This window comes from Macaca fascicularis, chromosome 5 (genome assembly GCF_037993035.2).
Source record: "Macaca fascicularis isolate 582-1 chromosome 5, T2T-MFA8v1.1".
NCBI classification, from domain to species: Eukaryota; Metazoa; Chordata; class Mammalia; order Primates; family Cercopithecidae; genus Macaca; species Macaca fascicularis.
In genome coordinates this window covers 108,269,959-108,285,605 of record NC_088379.1, presented here as the reverse complement: position 1 = coordinate 108,285,605, position 15,647 = coordinate 108,269,959, and the positions used below count along the sequence as shown (strand labels likewise).

The 15,647-nt window shown below is 39.1% G+C and overlaps 1 protein-coding gene across 5 annotated transcripts in view; it reads right to left on the bottom strand.

Moving 5' to 3' along the window:
- NFKB1 (nuclear factor kappa B subunit 1) overlaps positions 1-15,647 on the bottom strand; it is a 123,426-nt gene that overhangs the window by 7,321 nt on the left and 100,458 nt on the right. For all 5 annotated transcript variants that reach the window (XM_045392700.3, XM_045392701.3, XM_005555555.5 and 2 more), the window contains 7 exons: positions 15,132-15,221; positions 13,768-13,962; positions 12,456-12,597; positions 9,107-9,221; positions 3,414-3,615; positions 2,784-2,953; positions 2,353-2,455 (listed from right to left, as the gene is read on the bottom strand). In XM_045392700.3, coding sequence (XP_045248635.2) covers positions 2,353-2,455; positions 2,784-2,953; positions 3,414-3,615; positions 9,107-9,221; positions 12,456-12,597; positions 13,768-13,962; positions 15,132-15,221 — 1,017 coding nt within the window. The remainder of the gene's footprint in view (positions 1-2,352; positions 2,456-2,783; positions 2,954-3,413; positions 3,616-9,106; positions 9,222-12,455; positions 12,598-13,767; positions 13,963-15,131; positions 15,222-15,647) is intronic.

The window sequence follows — 15,647 nt, the reverse complement described above, 5'->3', positions numbered from 1 at the left end:
AAATAAACAAACCTGCTAGGATGTATAATTACTGAAATATTTTGGGAAATCTAGTCTGCTCTTTAGCATCCAGCAAAAACAAAAACAACAAACAAATAAATGAAACACCAAAGTAACTCAAAGACTAGAGCTAGAGTTACTTCTCAGAGGCTTAGATTATTTTTATGAGTGTTTAGCTTGATGTCTAATGATGCCATTTTCGAGGGAGGAACTTGTTTTTATCTTGCTGGGAGAACATCAGATGTGTCAATATCAATAATAGAAGAGTACTTAATGGGAAGCAAAGGAGGATCTTCATGCTATTTCTTGATTTTACTCTCCCAGTTCTGGCCTAATCTATGAGGCAATAAATGTAATCCCACCAAAAAAACCATGGAGAAATTAAGATGAACAATTTATAGGACCAAAGACTGGAGGGATGAGCTATCCCTTAACTGACTGTTTTTTTTTTTTTTTTTTTGGTGAGTGCAGTGGCGCAGTCTCGGCTCACCGCAACCTCTACCTCCAGGGCTCAAGTGATTCTCCTGCCTCAGCCTTCCAAGTAGCTGGGATTACAGGTGCCTGCCACCACGCCTGGCTAATTTTTATATTTTTAGTAGAGATGGGGTTTCACCATGTTGGCCAGATGAGTCTCGAACTCCCAACCTCAGGTGATCCACCCACCTCAGCCTCCCAAAGTGCTGGGATTACAGGTGTGAGCCTCCACACTCAGCCTTAACTGACCTTTTCCATGACATTAAGATTCGGGCTTGGTTTTCATCTGAGTTTCTTCATTTATATATCAGAGAAACTGTTACTTGCTATTCCTTTCATGGGATTCTGAGAATTCAATATAAAGCATTTTTAAAAGGGTTATAGTTTCTTTTTCTTTTCTTTTCATTTATGTATTTTTTTTGAGACAGGGTCTCATTCTATAGCTTAGGTTAGAATGCAGTGGTGAAACTGTAGCTCACTGTGCCCTTGAACTCCCAGGCTCAAGCGATACTACTACCTCAGCCTCCCAAGTAGCTGGGACTACAGGCGGGTGACACCATGCCTAGCTACTTTAAAAATTTTTTAATAGATATGAGGTCTTACAATGTTGCCCAGGTTGGTCTCAAACTCCTAGTGCAAGTGATCCTCCCACCTCAGCCTCTCAAAGTGCTGGGATTACAGGTGTGAGCCAACCCATCTGACTGGTTATAGCTTCTTCTTGGAAGGCATTTAATTATAATCAGTGTCTTCTAAAACTATTAATAACCACTGCAATCAGAGTTTCTTGTTCAAGAAAAAGCTCTATTTGTTAGAGTTTTTTTTCCTCTTTTTTTTGGTATTTTTAAAAATTGTTCTCTTTTGTTAAAAGAGAAAAGAAAAATACGGTGTTCCCAAAGAAAAATTCCTCTGTCTTTAATTTGCTCTGTTTTCTTGAATTTATGTAGCATTTACCTTCTAAGTTAAAAGAAAACCTCTAAAGTAAATCAGATTTGTCAGGGCAGGCTTCAGATGCCAATTTCATTACACATATTTTGAGGTTCTAAATATGCAAGGCACTGGAAATTCAAAGATGAACATGGATAATTTTCTATACTTCACAGGACTAGAGAATTAAATGGAATAACATCTGCAAACCTGTGAACAAAATAGGAGAGAGAAACATAGTAGAGAGAATCAAGTCTTGAAGTTCACACTGCCCAAGTGTGATTCATAGCTCTGACACTTACTGGAACCCTGAAGTGGGATCTGGTAGTCTCTCTAGTCTGCTTCCTTGACTCTAAGATGGGGAATAATAACGGTATTTGTCACAAGCGGTGACTGGGCATTAAATGAGACTGTGCACGTAAAGTGCATATCATTGTGCCTGGGACACGGAAAGGTCACTAAGTGCTAGCCATTTTTAGTGCCTTCCACGTAATGGGTCCTAATACATGGCCCATTTTCTTTTTCCTACACTTCAATTTTTAAGAGACATTTCTTTCAAAATGAAGTCTTTAAATGATTTCTTTTACCAATAATCTTTTTCTTCTGGGGACTTCTGATATGATCTGAGACTGATACCACTCAGAATTCCATAAGGAATCAAACTCTACTTTGAAAGACCCCTTGTCATGGGAGTCAATCTAAACAATCAAACCCCAAACAAACAGATGAATCAGAAAGTAAAAACTAACATGACTGTCAGGGTAAAGCCCAAGAGTACTAGTCCAAACAGTGCCTTATGGCAGATAAAATGTGATCTGCCATATAATTTTTATTTACCCTTGCTTTTCAGCAGTAGGTCTGTGGCTTAAAGAAGGCAACATGGCTGCTCTATTGAAGTTGGGTTTGCATTCCTGGTAACATTTTTTATTAATGACCGCCAGGTCACCACCTTACCTGCTGCTTTGAGAAGAGCTGCCAGCCTGGTGGACCCTCTCCCAGCTGCTATATGCAGGGGTGTGGTTCCATCGTAGGTAGTACTGTCCACATGGGCATCACCCTACAATCCAGCCCACACAGGAAAGCGTTAGTGGAAGGTTCTTTTGCCCTTCTGTCCCCACCTCCCAGTGTGCATGGCCCCTTGGGTCCTATTACTAGCCCAATTACTACTTTGGGCTGGCTCTGTCTTTGAAGATATCCCCAATTAGAGATGCCAAGCAAGAGAGTGGGGGAACATCCAAAGGTGCTACTCTGAAGCCCTCCATAAGTGTTAAATAAGTAGAGCTGATTATAAGGGAGAACAGCAGCTACTGACTTCATTCTTCGAAAAGATTTCCTTAAATCTCCCTCAGGAATTTAATGGAAAAGCAAATAAGTGCGCCCTTCACCTCCAGGAGCAGGCAGCCTGCCAATGAGATGTTGTCGTGCTCCACAGCCAGGTGCAGTGCTGTGCGCCCGGACTTTTGCTCCTGAGCATTGACGTCGGCCCCAGCGGCCACCAGCAGCAGCAAACATGGCAGGCTATTGCTCATCATGGCTAGATGAATGGCATTCAGACCTAGAGTCCAAGCAAAGGGACAGTCACAGGATAGGATGGCTGGCTCACAAGATGGCCCTTGGTGAAGCTGAAGGAAATGGCAAAAACTGAATCATGGGGAGGGACAGCAAAGGTACTGTAAGTCGATTGTTCTGCTTTGAAGACCCACAGTCTCCTATTATGTTCTCCGGAGACACTGAACATAAACAAACATTCTCTGAATAAACGACACTTTGTGTGCTTCAAGATGAATCTTTACTTAGGCCTCTGCTTTTTCCTCCTACTAACTATTCTAAATCACCTTTAAAAAAATTAGCTTTGGTGAGCAACAGAAATGCCCAAAAGAGATGATGAACTCCAGGTGACTAAGGAAAGCACTTTTGGGTACAAATCAAGTAACACACATTTATCAAATACCTAGTAGATATTTAGAAGGCGGAGAAAGTTAATCCCACACCAATGATGTGTGATTGTCTCTTACCGTCCCCATTGGGGTGGTCAAGAAGTAGTGCTGCCTTTTTGTGCTTGAGTAAGATACTGAGAACTTTATCATGTCCTTCTTTGGCAGCTAGGTGCAAAACAGAGTTACCCAAGCGGTCCAGAAGGCTCAGGTCGGCCCCAGCCCTCAGCAAATCCTCCACCACATCTTCCTGCTTAGTGATCACTGCCAAGTGCAAGGGCGTCTGGAAAGTGAAGGGCAGGAGATTCACCGGTCAGCAGTGAACACTTACTTACAACTTACAGCTTGGTAGCTGTCACTGCAATGGGTGGGGTCATACTGCAGGAACATTTCTCATTCCCAGATTAACTCCTGACCTTGGCACCCAAGTTATCCTGTTCCATACCATATGCTAATGAAGTACATACACTGTACTAACACTTAGCCATTCAATAATTCGGGTTTTAAAATTTTTATTTATTTTAAATTTAATTGACAAATAGTAATTGTATATATTTATGAGGTACAATGTGATGTTTTAATATGTTTACAACATAAAATGATTAAATCAGACTAAGTTACAAATCCATCATTTCATATAACTTTTTCTGTGGTGGGTTATTTTCATATTTACAAGTCTTAGTAACTTCTTGTTTCTCACTAAAACCCACTGATTGTTGATTTTGAGCACACCTAGTAGTAAATTTAGTTTTCTTAAATTTCTGGTAGAAGTTATCTTCAGCTGATTTTATATTAACAAATCAAAATAAGGCTATATTTTCACTGAAGAAATTTAAATGAAGTACTCAATAGAAACCAATTAACAAAAGTGCCATGATTCTATGCTGACATGGAAACTAAATTTACTAAATTAAAAAATACTGTCCCATGAACTGGCTCCTGAGACTACTCAATATAGCTTTCCTATACCTATTTCATAAAAGGTATTATAAGCTTCTAAATAACATAACCAGGATAATACAAGTATCTCACCAAGGGGACTCAGATGAATAAAAAAGGTGAGCTAATGATACCTAATTGGTACTTCAGTAGTCCATTTGACTATCCTGCCCACAAGGTATTACTTCGATGAATGCAAATAAGATGTTTTGCAAACTGTGTGTTTTCAAAAATGAGTAAGACAAATACAATCACAAATGTATCCTTCAAAGAACTGAGTTCAATGACAGAGAACAGCAATGTATCTTTACACAAATCAGTTTATTTCACAGGAGCCTAACTATGACATCCAGCCAGTCTTGTGAAAATTTGCCTAAAATTCCCTTTTCATTGAGCAGTTACTGGCTACAGCAGCAGGTGAGCCACCAACCTCCTAGCTATATAAGTGACCACAGCACATGAGAACTGGCAGGATGAATGATGTGAGGGTCATCTAAATCTCAACTACAGTGATTATTTAATATATCAGACCAAGACCCTTTTTTTTTGCCAAATTATTACTCGCCCTTATTTCTTTCATTTTCTAGGACTATCACCCTGGCCGGAAATGAAGTGATGCCCTCAAAACTTTAGATATTGTTGCCAAGAGCCTTCTTCTCAAAAATAACTAAGTCAATAGAAACTGTTTACTAATCTGTGTTTTCTGAAATGCTACTTGGGGAGACAGGAAAAGGAAAGAGAATGAGAATGTGAAAAAAAGGATCTGAAATTGTAAGATAGTATACCATTCAGGAATTAGAAATTATCTGTAGTTTGAATTTAATTTAAGAAAATGAGTCTGAGGTTTTTTTTTTTTTTTTTTTTTTAATATTTTCTTCCACAGTCCAGTCAATGGTTTTCCATGATATAAAGCTTCTAGATCTTAAATCCAAGGATAATATCTTAAACAATTACACCTTCATGCTATGGCTGTGGGCATGGGGACTTACACAGACATTCTGGATAGCCAAATATACAAATGTCCCAGCAACCCAACTCTTGTAGATATATATAGGTAAAATTCTGACACAAATCCACAAGAGGACATAAATAAGGAGAGTCACTGCAGTATTATCTACTGAGGTAGGAAGTTGGAAGTTGGTTAAATGTCTACTACTAGGAAACAAGAATGTTAGAGGTGGAAGATCCATACTAGATTCTCTTCAGGAGCTGAAACAACAAACTAGCTGTACACAGAACTGTGTGGATAAGCAGCGAAGGCAGAAATACAGTAACATGTAGCATAATGCCACTTACGTATTTAAAAAATATATGCACGAAGAACTATACAGATACACACAAGTGTGTGTAAAACTGGTGAAATCTGATTAAGATCTGTGGATTGTACCAATGTCAATTTCCAGGTTTTGATACTGTTCTGAAGTTATGCAGGATGTTACCATTGGGGGAAACTGGGTGAAGATACCTCTGGTTTCCTTGCAGTAAATACTAGGACCTCCTAGCATATTTCTGTAACCTCCTTTGAATCTATGATTAAATTAAATTTAAAAAAATATAAAGGTTAATGCAAGGCAAGAGAAGTACATTTAACATAATGTGGATTGTATGTGAGAGTATATGAAAATATCTATGTATTTCAAGTATATGCACATTTATATCCAATACTTGAAAAACTACCTATAAACACAATAGTGACATTTGTGTTTAGGGGACCTGGGCGTTGTCAGGGCAGGCAACTTTGACTTTCCAATGTAGATTCTTCTGTACCATTTTTAAAACTATGAATATATGTGATATTTATAATAATTAAAAACATAAAAATACATAAAACCCCCAATAATGTTTTATGGAAACATATACAAATAAAACAATCCATACCAAACACAATAGAGTGGTTGTCTATGTTGGGCGAAGGAGAATGAGAGAGGAGAAAAAGGTTTAAAGAGAATATTTTCATAAAAAATCCTAACTCTGTGCACTTGGACTATTTTGAGTGTGTTTCTAGAGGGTGGGTGGGAAGAGGAATTTGATCATGACAGATGGTCACAGAAATGTACTAAGATTAGTGAAAGGTATTTGGGGAGAATGCTTAAGATAATTGCCAAATAATCCAAATTATTTAAAGAACTGTATCATTTTCCATTAAGAATAGTTACTAGAGAACCTTTATGACAGATAATCAAGAGTTCAAATCTTAGCAGTTTCTAATTCTCAAATCAAAGTTGCCACTGGGTGTGTGTTTGAGACCTAGAAGGCATACTAGGGAAGCCAGAATCACTGCCCATTAATGAGACTGGTGGTAAGGTGGGGGAAAAATGGACATAAGAGTCTTCTGAGAGTCCCCAAATCAGAAGGGATAGAAGTATCAATGGTGGTGGTTTCAGGGTTTTTGTCTCTAACACACTAGAGAGTCTCAACATATGTAACCAAATGATACAGTAAAGAGTTTAGGATATAAAAAAATGACAGCTACTGGCCAGACACAGTGGCTCATGCCTGTAATCCCAGCACTTTGGGAGGCCAAGGCTGGCAGATCACGAGGTCAGGAGTTCGAGACCAGGCAGACCAACACGGTGAAACCCTGTCTCCACTAAAAATACAAAAATTAGCTGGGTGTGATGGTGAGCTCTTGTTATCCCAGCTACTCAGGAGGCTGAGGCAGGAGAATCGCTTGAACCTGGGAGGCGGAGGTTGCAGTGAGCCGAGATCGCGCCACTGCACTCCAGCTTGGGTGAGAAAGCGAGACTCCGTCTCCAAAAAAAAAAAAAAAAACACAGCTACTAATCCTGTTGTGCTGCTGTTGTGCTGTGTCCTTTGCAGATCCTATTCATAAACATAAAGTAAGTAATTCCTTGAATATGACTCTTAAGCAGGGTTTGAAAAGAGGACTGACAAGCTACAATGTCCCATTCCTAGTTTTATTCATAGATTTGTGATGACTACAAGGAACAATCAGTCCAAAAGTCTGCGAGAATCAAGCTTTACAGGCAAAATGACTTTCCAAATACCAATGACCCCCAAAATGACATGAAAGTTTCAAGAAGACATCCTTTAAATGTAAATCTACAATCACACTTCATACTAGTTATTTTATATTAACAGACAGTGAAGAGTCACTAACTTTACTTTTCCTTTGACATTAAGCACAACAGCCAGTGAAGAAGCCTAATGGTGACTTACATTGAATGAAAAATGGTCATTTTCCCCTATCAGGAAACCTACTAATTTTTTCCTAGTCATAGGTAAAAACTATTAAGAGCCACATGTAAACATTTAGTAGTTTTGCTGTAAATGCACTTTAAAGCACATTTTTTTTTAATTTTTATTTTTTTGAGACAGTCTCGCTCTGTTGCCCAGGCTGGAGTGCAGTGGTGTGATCTCACCTCACTGCAAGCTCTGCCTCCCGGGTTCACACTATTCTCCTGCCTCAGCCTCCTGAGTAGCTGGGACTACAGGCGCCCGCCACCACGCCCGGCTAATTTTTTTTTTTTTTTTTGGTAGAGACAGGGTTTCACCATGTTAGCCAGGACCTCATGATCTGCCTGCCTCAGCCTCCCAACGTGCTGGGATTACAGGTGTGAGCCACCGCACCTAGCCTAAAGCACATTTTAAAGAATGGAAATAAAAATAAGAAAATAAATATTTTAATTTTCTTTAAAGAAAATGAAGTTTTAATTAATTTTCTTTAAAATAATAAAAGCATTTTCCTTGAAAGTGAGGAAACAAATGATTCACATCACTGTTTTAAAAACTGAGAGAGCAGGAACAAATACCTTCACTAAGTAAATAATCACACAGGATTTTGGCCATATTTTTGGAGTGAGAGATACACGTGAACCAGCAAACCATCTCTCCAAGGAGGATGAGGAAGATGCTTTGGGTCAATGAAGGAAAGGAGAAAAATGGAAAGCTAAGAAGTGGGCAAGGGCAGGAGCCCCATACAGCAGACTGGTGGGAGTGGGGGAAAGATAGTGAGGTGGGAAAAGCAATCGGGGGCAGGAAGGAGGAAACCTCAGGAGCCGAACCCCATCTTGGCTTCATGCCAGTGCAGTCGCTCAGCCAGAAAGTCTGGCTGGGGTCACTGGGTTCCCATCACCAATGTCCAAGCTCTGCTTCTGCCCAAGTGGCTCCCAGGCTCCTTGCCTCTCCCTGAATTCTGCACATGCCCATTAGGGAGCCTCGCTGTGTCTCCAGCTAACTTCTCCCTTTGCAGTGTCGGAAGACCTCTGGAAAAAACAGTTCCTCAACTTGTATTTTCAGCCCACCTAATTAATTCCTAAGAAAACCCGATTTGGGCAAAACTTTGGTGTTCCCACTTTTCCTCACTTGGAGCTGTCTTTCTGCTTTTGGAAGACACCTTTTCCTCCTCAAGCAAACTTTTAACCTTTCTGTGTGGTGATTTCAGAACGCTTTATTTGATATACATTTAATCTGGATATTGTCAACGTATGTTTCAGTAGACTCCAAAATTATTATAAATTACTGGCTTTTCAAACCTTTTTTTAACTTTATTTTTCTTGACAGATGTGACATTTTTACTCTAGTTTCTCCCTCTTAAATGAAAAAACTCTTTGATTTCTAAAGTTTAAAGTTTGCCTTCCCCCAGTGGGATGCTGAATTTCATTGTGGCTTGATGGCTGTTATACCCACAGATCAAAGGATCCTAAATCATAAGGTAACATTCTCAACTAATGGGATTTTAGATATTACCTACAAGGGTTTGTTTTTATTTTTGCTACTCTTAACATTACTAAAAATAACATGCACCCAAACATACAAAAGAAAAAGTAAACTACGGATTTTTCTTCAGTTGTTTTCTTGAGATTTCGGCTTACCTGGTACAGGTCATTTCTCATGTTGATAATGTCATCAGAAATCAAACCAGATGTGACTTCTAGTAGATCCCTCACAAGTTGAGAATGAAGGTGGATGATTGCTAAGTGTAAGACACTGGAATGAAAACACAGTGGCAATAATTAACTAAAATGTTAATGAAAAAGAAAAGATTCCCAAGATGTGATTAGATTCAAGGATGGAATCTGTTCTCATACCTAGTTTTATTTGGCCCTAAAATGTTTTGAATCTATAAAATGTATTGAATCTGAGGTGGGATGCTGTCTCCAGAGGACCCGTCCCTCCCAACTGTCTGCCCAAAGCTGTTATGTTATTTGTGGTACCTGCCTGGCCTCTGGGAGCATTCACGTCTGACCCCTTGATGCATAAACACACTGAGGCTTCCAGCCCAGAAGTACCTAAGCTTAAATCCCAATTCTACCTCTATACTATGGCTTTGGGTGGTTTTCTCCTCTACCTTTCCCCCTGACTTTTGCTGACACACAGATTTTATGTAAAATGAATGCCTGGCACTAGGAATTGTTCAGAAAACTTAGTTATCTCACCTAGTCCTGTGGCCCTCCTCCAAAATACACTGCGGTGGCTTTTTAAAGATCTTTCTAGATCCCAAGAGGGGAGAATGGTGTAAAGCTTTTAACTACTGGAAGAAAATTCTTGCAGTAAACTTGTGAAGAAACAAAGTGATTGTATTTCCCGCCACTCCTGCAAACATTCTGGCAAATATTCCCTCTACCTGGAATGTTTTTGCTCCTTTCTTCTGCCTGAACAATGCCTACTCCATCCTTTATATTCCAGTTCAAACCTGACATCCTCAGAGAATACTTTCCTAACCTCCTAGGTGGAGCAAGTTGTCCCTCTCAAATTTAGTGCTTGGTTATGAAACTGCAGTTTTCTACACATTTTTCTCTTTCTCTGTCCTGTCATCTCTGGGGCAGGTTCTGTCTGAGTCAATCTTACAGCCCTAGCATGCAGTAGGGGCACAAAAATAAGAATGATAGAAGGAACCTAAGAGCTTACACTAACGAGGCTGAACATACCGGTGGTGTCAAAATCACTCAGAGAAGCATAATTCTTTTAATTATTAAAAAACATACTATTAAAATTCAAAACAATAACAATAACAATCATTTTAACAGTGGCTACTATTTTTGGGGAGCTTTGATTTACCAGACTATGCTAAGCATTTGATATATATTGTCTTTTTATTATAACAATAATCCCAGGAGGTAGGTAATATTATCTTCGCTTTTTGGCTAATGAAACTGAGACTTGTAGGCCTCATATAACTCAGTCAGGGCCATAAGTGGTGAAGCTGGGATTCAAGCCAAGGTCTGTCTTACTCCAAAGCCATCTCTTAATCCCTTAAGCAATCCTCCTGCATAGGGGATACATGTGCACTGCTCTAAAGACGTGCAGATGAATGTCTAAGAAGATAACCACTCCAGAGCATGGACAGATTGAGGTGCAGAGCACACTAAAGCATCTCACAGCAAAACTACATCTGGGACATGAGGTACAGGCTGGATCTTCTCTAAAATAAGCTATCAGGTGCCACTTTACTCAAGCCTCTTCCTTAGCAATAGCAAGTATATCGTACTTGGGATTAACACTGGCACAGAAGAGCCTAAAAAACTAAATTGTGATTTTGCTACTTGAGAAATATTTTAAAATGGATGATCTCAGGGTTTCACTATTGCTTCTTGAAATGTGATACTGGAAGAAGACTTCTGAAAAGGGCCTAAACTCTGACATAGACATGATGCACATATACCAAGAAAAAGGTCATACTTCTAAAACTGCCCGAAAATTTCCATGTGCAGCTCAGCATTTCATAGCAGAAGTACATTCCCCCTCCCCCTGAAATCCTCACACCCTTACGGGAATTTCCCCAATAGCAGAAGTTTTATATACTTTTCTTTATTGTATTTTCTATGATGACTAACAGCCACAGGACTCAGACTATTAGCCAAATATGATGGACTGAATTAAAACAAGAGACTTGGGCTGTGATGGCCAAAAGCTGCCCTTTACCTACACTCTTCTGAGGATCCTTTGGTCTCTCCAAGTCCCACCTCTGTGGCCTCTCTGAGAGCCGGCTTGTGTGAGCGTGCTTGGGTCTTAGGAGGGAACTTGCACGTGCCTCGCCTTGTATCCCTTCCTACAATCCCCCCTTCAGATATCAGCACTTCCTTTCTAACCTGCACGTGCTCATCTTCTTAGACTTATCAATTCAACAGGTCCCTGGAAATGCCACTTGAAACACTGCTATCCTGTCTCAGTTAACTGCTTTTTCTTGTGGTTGTATGCTATTGAATGCTAACTGGATTATTTAACCCTGAAAAAGCATTCTGCTGTTCATGGCCTTACACCAAGAAGGTTGTACTGGTGCCTCTCATACTGTATAACAAGGCCAGTGGTTATACCACATCCTTGGTTACGTTGCAAGGAACGAGAACAAAGGTGTCTCTGCTTGAAACCCTGAGGTTGTTACTTTCCTAAAGTGCTTGGTTTAATTTTTAAACTGAGGTCTAAAACACAGCACTCAAGAGCTCTTCCACAGAAAAGGATTTCTCTGTGTTGATGCTATTTTAGGAAGGTTTTAGATAAGGCACTTGACTTGAATGTGAAGGCTGCTGTTTCTTGTTATTTTTATAGGCTTTCGAGATACTTTAGAAGTCTCAATGAAAGGACTAAGAGAACTGTTTTAGAAAGAAGCCAGGTGGCTTTGCAAATACAATCTCAGCAATAGCAGGAATGGAAGGCATGGTGTTTGGAATGTTCGACTCCCACGCATGGGCTGGAGCAGTCACAAAAGTCTGAACCAGTCACAGACTGGTGACCACCAGAAGAGGTAGTAGAGAAGAAACCAGTAACTGAGAAAGAATGACCAGTCCCTCTTAATCTTTCTGTTGTTGTTGCTGCCTTTATTGAGCTTTTTCTTGAGTACACTGTCATTATAAATATGCAGCTGGGATAACAAGGTTTCAGGGATTTGGTAGGACTCTTAACAATTCTCCAAATATTATTTCAATAAACAAAGCGAGGCTTTTCAAAAAGTACCATTACCTATACACATCTTAGTTTGCTTGCCCAGAGAGATTCACTCTTAGATGAATCCTCCAGCTACTACAGATTCCAACAGATGACAGCAGCAGGATGGAGCAGCAAATTGTGCTACTTTACCTTATTCACACTAGTTTTCTTGATCGTGCCAGTTAGAGGACTCAATACATTTGAACAATTATTTTTATCTCTAGTCAGCATGCATTATATGATGCTCTTCTTTTTCCCTACCCAGAACAACCTATCATGCAAAAAATCCTGACTTACCTGTCCCCATTCTCATCCTGCACGGCAGTGAGATGGCGCTGGACGGCCAGCAGCATCTTCACGTCTCCTGTCACTGCGTAGTCGAAAAGGGCATTGGCATGCCTCTTTGCAAGCTGCATAGCCTTCTCTAGAAAGAGGTTATCTGTAAGGCAATGACCACAATCATAGTTGAGTGTTCCTACTTTTGTTTTATGGGTATGGCATGCTCAAGGCCAAACTGACCAGCATCAGTGTTCTGACACCTTGACACATCATTTTAGTTGAAAATGCTCTTTCAATGCTTTTGGATTGTGTTGACTAGAAAAAGCAGAATTGGACATTGGGTCACTGACAAATATAGTTAGAGATTGATCTTAAAGAATCTATGTATGGTTTGTTAGAGGAAAAAGTTTAGAAATGTGTTATTTTAAGGGAACAACCATTATCTGTTTTTTTAAGGAAAACAATCTCCAAACAATGTTAGATTTTACCATGATTTTAAATCACCAATATCTTGGTGAAATAATCCTTCATTGGGATCTCTAACAATTAGCTTGTTAGGCAATGTGTGAATAAACACACGTCTCTGCCATAAACAGAGACTTTCCATGAAACACTCATGTTTTTGTAAAGTTTGTTCCATTAAGGTCAGGGAATGGCAGTTGTGACCTTTGGGCCAAAACCTGTTTATGCTCGGCTTTTCATATAGCTCCCTAGCTAATCATGGCTTATACATTTTTAAAGGGGTGTAAAAAAAAGGCATATGTGATAGATACCACATGTGGCCACCAACTCTAATTGCTTTTACAGATGTCTTCTTAGTACGATCTAGGATGACCTAGAATCATGACACATATGCTAATAAGTATTGGTTCAGAGTAAATGCAAAAGTACATTTTCTCCTAATCCTACTTGTTCAAAGAGGGCAACAAGATAAAAAGAAAAGTTCCTATTTTAAGGCAAAGTTCTATTTCAGTATGATGGTTAAGCCAGAATCTAGAGAGGGTGACTATTAAGCTTGTAGAAATACTTCTCTATCTGTGCCAGAAAAGAAGTTGATTATCTCTCACAATACCCTAAAACTGCATGATTATGACTGGAGAATGTACATGTAAATTTCTGTACTTTACATTCAAAGATAACAGAGCAAAAATGGAAATCCCAGTGTGAATAAAATGATCTGACATATGCTCTTCCAAAGACATACAGAACTTTGAAGAGTACGCTAAACTAGATATTGATATGTCATCTTCAGATTAGCAGATACTTTTCTACACCTAGGACTGACCCCTCCCCAGCCAACCAATAGAACGTAATTTGTGTGCTCACTTACCCTGAACCCTAGCACTCTCTTCTTTTGCTCTTGTTGCATACGTTAGAGTGACCTCACCATTCCCATCAGTGGCCTCGCTGGGCTCCTGATTGTGCTCTGTGGTTTCAATGACTTTCCCAAAGAGGTTTACAGTGTTTCTGTCATCACTTCTGTCACAACCTTCAGAGTCCTTTTTAGATTCAGTGTCCATGGTTCCTAAGAAAAATGCAAAAACATCAGATTTTTCTCAGTAAAATGTATTAATTTAGTGATAATTCACTATTCCAATGCAGGTCAGATAAAGGTAAGAGGCAAGTTTGCTGCAAAAGGAAAAGAAAAATAATAATTTAAAATTCTTTTAAAAATGGTCATATCATAAATACCATGTTTTGGAGATATTCTAAACTCAATTCTAAAAACCATTTTTAGTATACTTCTAAAATCTTAGATCTCATTTTGCTTATTTACTTGTAAAGGAGAAAAATGAAATAAAGCTCTTCTGTCAATTGCAGAAAAGTTGAATTTTTAAAGTTCTTGAAAGCAGAGCAGTTTTTTCCTAACGCTAATGAACAAAGCAAGTCATAAAGACGTGTTGTCAATTCACATTCTTTAGTATGGGAGCTATCCAGTGTAGCATTCCTGATCATCCTCTTTCAGGTTCAACTATGTTATCTGACAGACACTATGCGAGCATCTAGCTTTTATAGTGGAGACCTGCTTCAAATTCTTGTTCTGCCACTAACTTCTGTGTGCCTTCAGTGAGTATAAACATTTCTGAACTTTGGTGTCTTTTGTGTGCAAAATGGAGATACTATTTTCCATATAGTGCAGTCATGAAGATAACAGTTAAAACATGTAAAAGCACTTGGCACAAAAATAGGTATTCAATAAATGGGAAGACTTCTTTATAGTATTATTTCTTCCATGGGTACACTAGAATGGACCTGTAATGTAAACTATCAACACGTGGTTTAACTGCAGCTTCTCAGGTGATGACTTGATGGGAAAAGACAAACCCTATAAAACTCAAAATGATTTCAGAAGTGTACTATTTGAGAAAACGAGAGACAGAAGACATAAGTTTGGTGATGTTTAAAACGTTTGAATAGTCAGGTCTCTGTATATCTCTTTTCAATGCTCTTTTCTTTCCTCTGTTCATGCCACTTACGAAGGAAATATATAAAATATAAACAAGGAACAGAGTTTATACTAGCCACAGGAAATAATATCTTTTGGAAAAAGTATCTTCTCAGTTTATTTGCATTAATTAATTATTTTTCAAGACAATAATACTGTTGTGATAGATTTAAAAATTTTTTTTAAAATCTATTTTTTTTAGGATTATTTTTTTCCTTTCTTGGTATTAAGAATAAAGCATTACTTACCATGCTTCATCCCAGCATTAGATTTAGTAGTTCCAGGATGGAAGGTAATCCCACCATAAGTAGGAAATCCATAGTGCGGGAAGCTATACCCTGAAATGGCAAGTAAAACAAATGAAACATCATGAAGATACTTTACAAGACTCAGCACAACTTAGTGTCTGTCTGTCAGGTGAGCACAGCCTTTGGTGTGAAAGGACAGTACTGTGCCCACACGTGGTGCTTCTGTTGAGACGAAGACACATGGTGGGGGTCATGGGACCATCAGAATTCCACTTTGATAAAGTTTACATTTTGGCAACTCTGACAGCACCCCAGATTTGGGGAGTGGTTGCGATGGAGAAAGCCTCCACTCCTATGTGAAGGGGAGAGGCTAATAGTGAGGGTCACCAACCAAACTCAGACTTGCCTACATAGAAAACATTAAAATAACCCCTTGAGGAAAAAAACTAAATCAAACAAAGCACAGAAAAACATACTGACTCCTCAATGGAAAAATGGCCACCACTGTTCACTCCT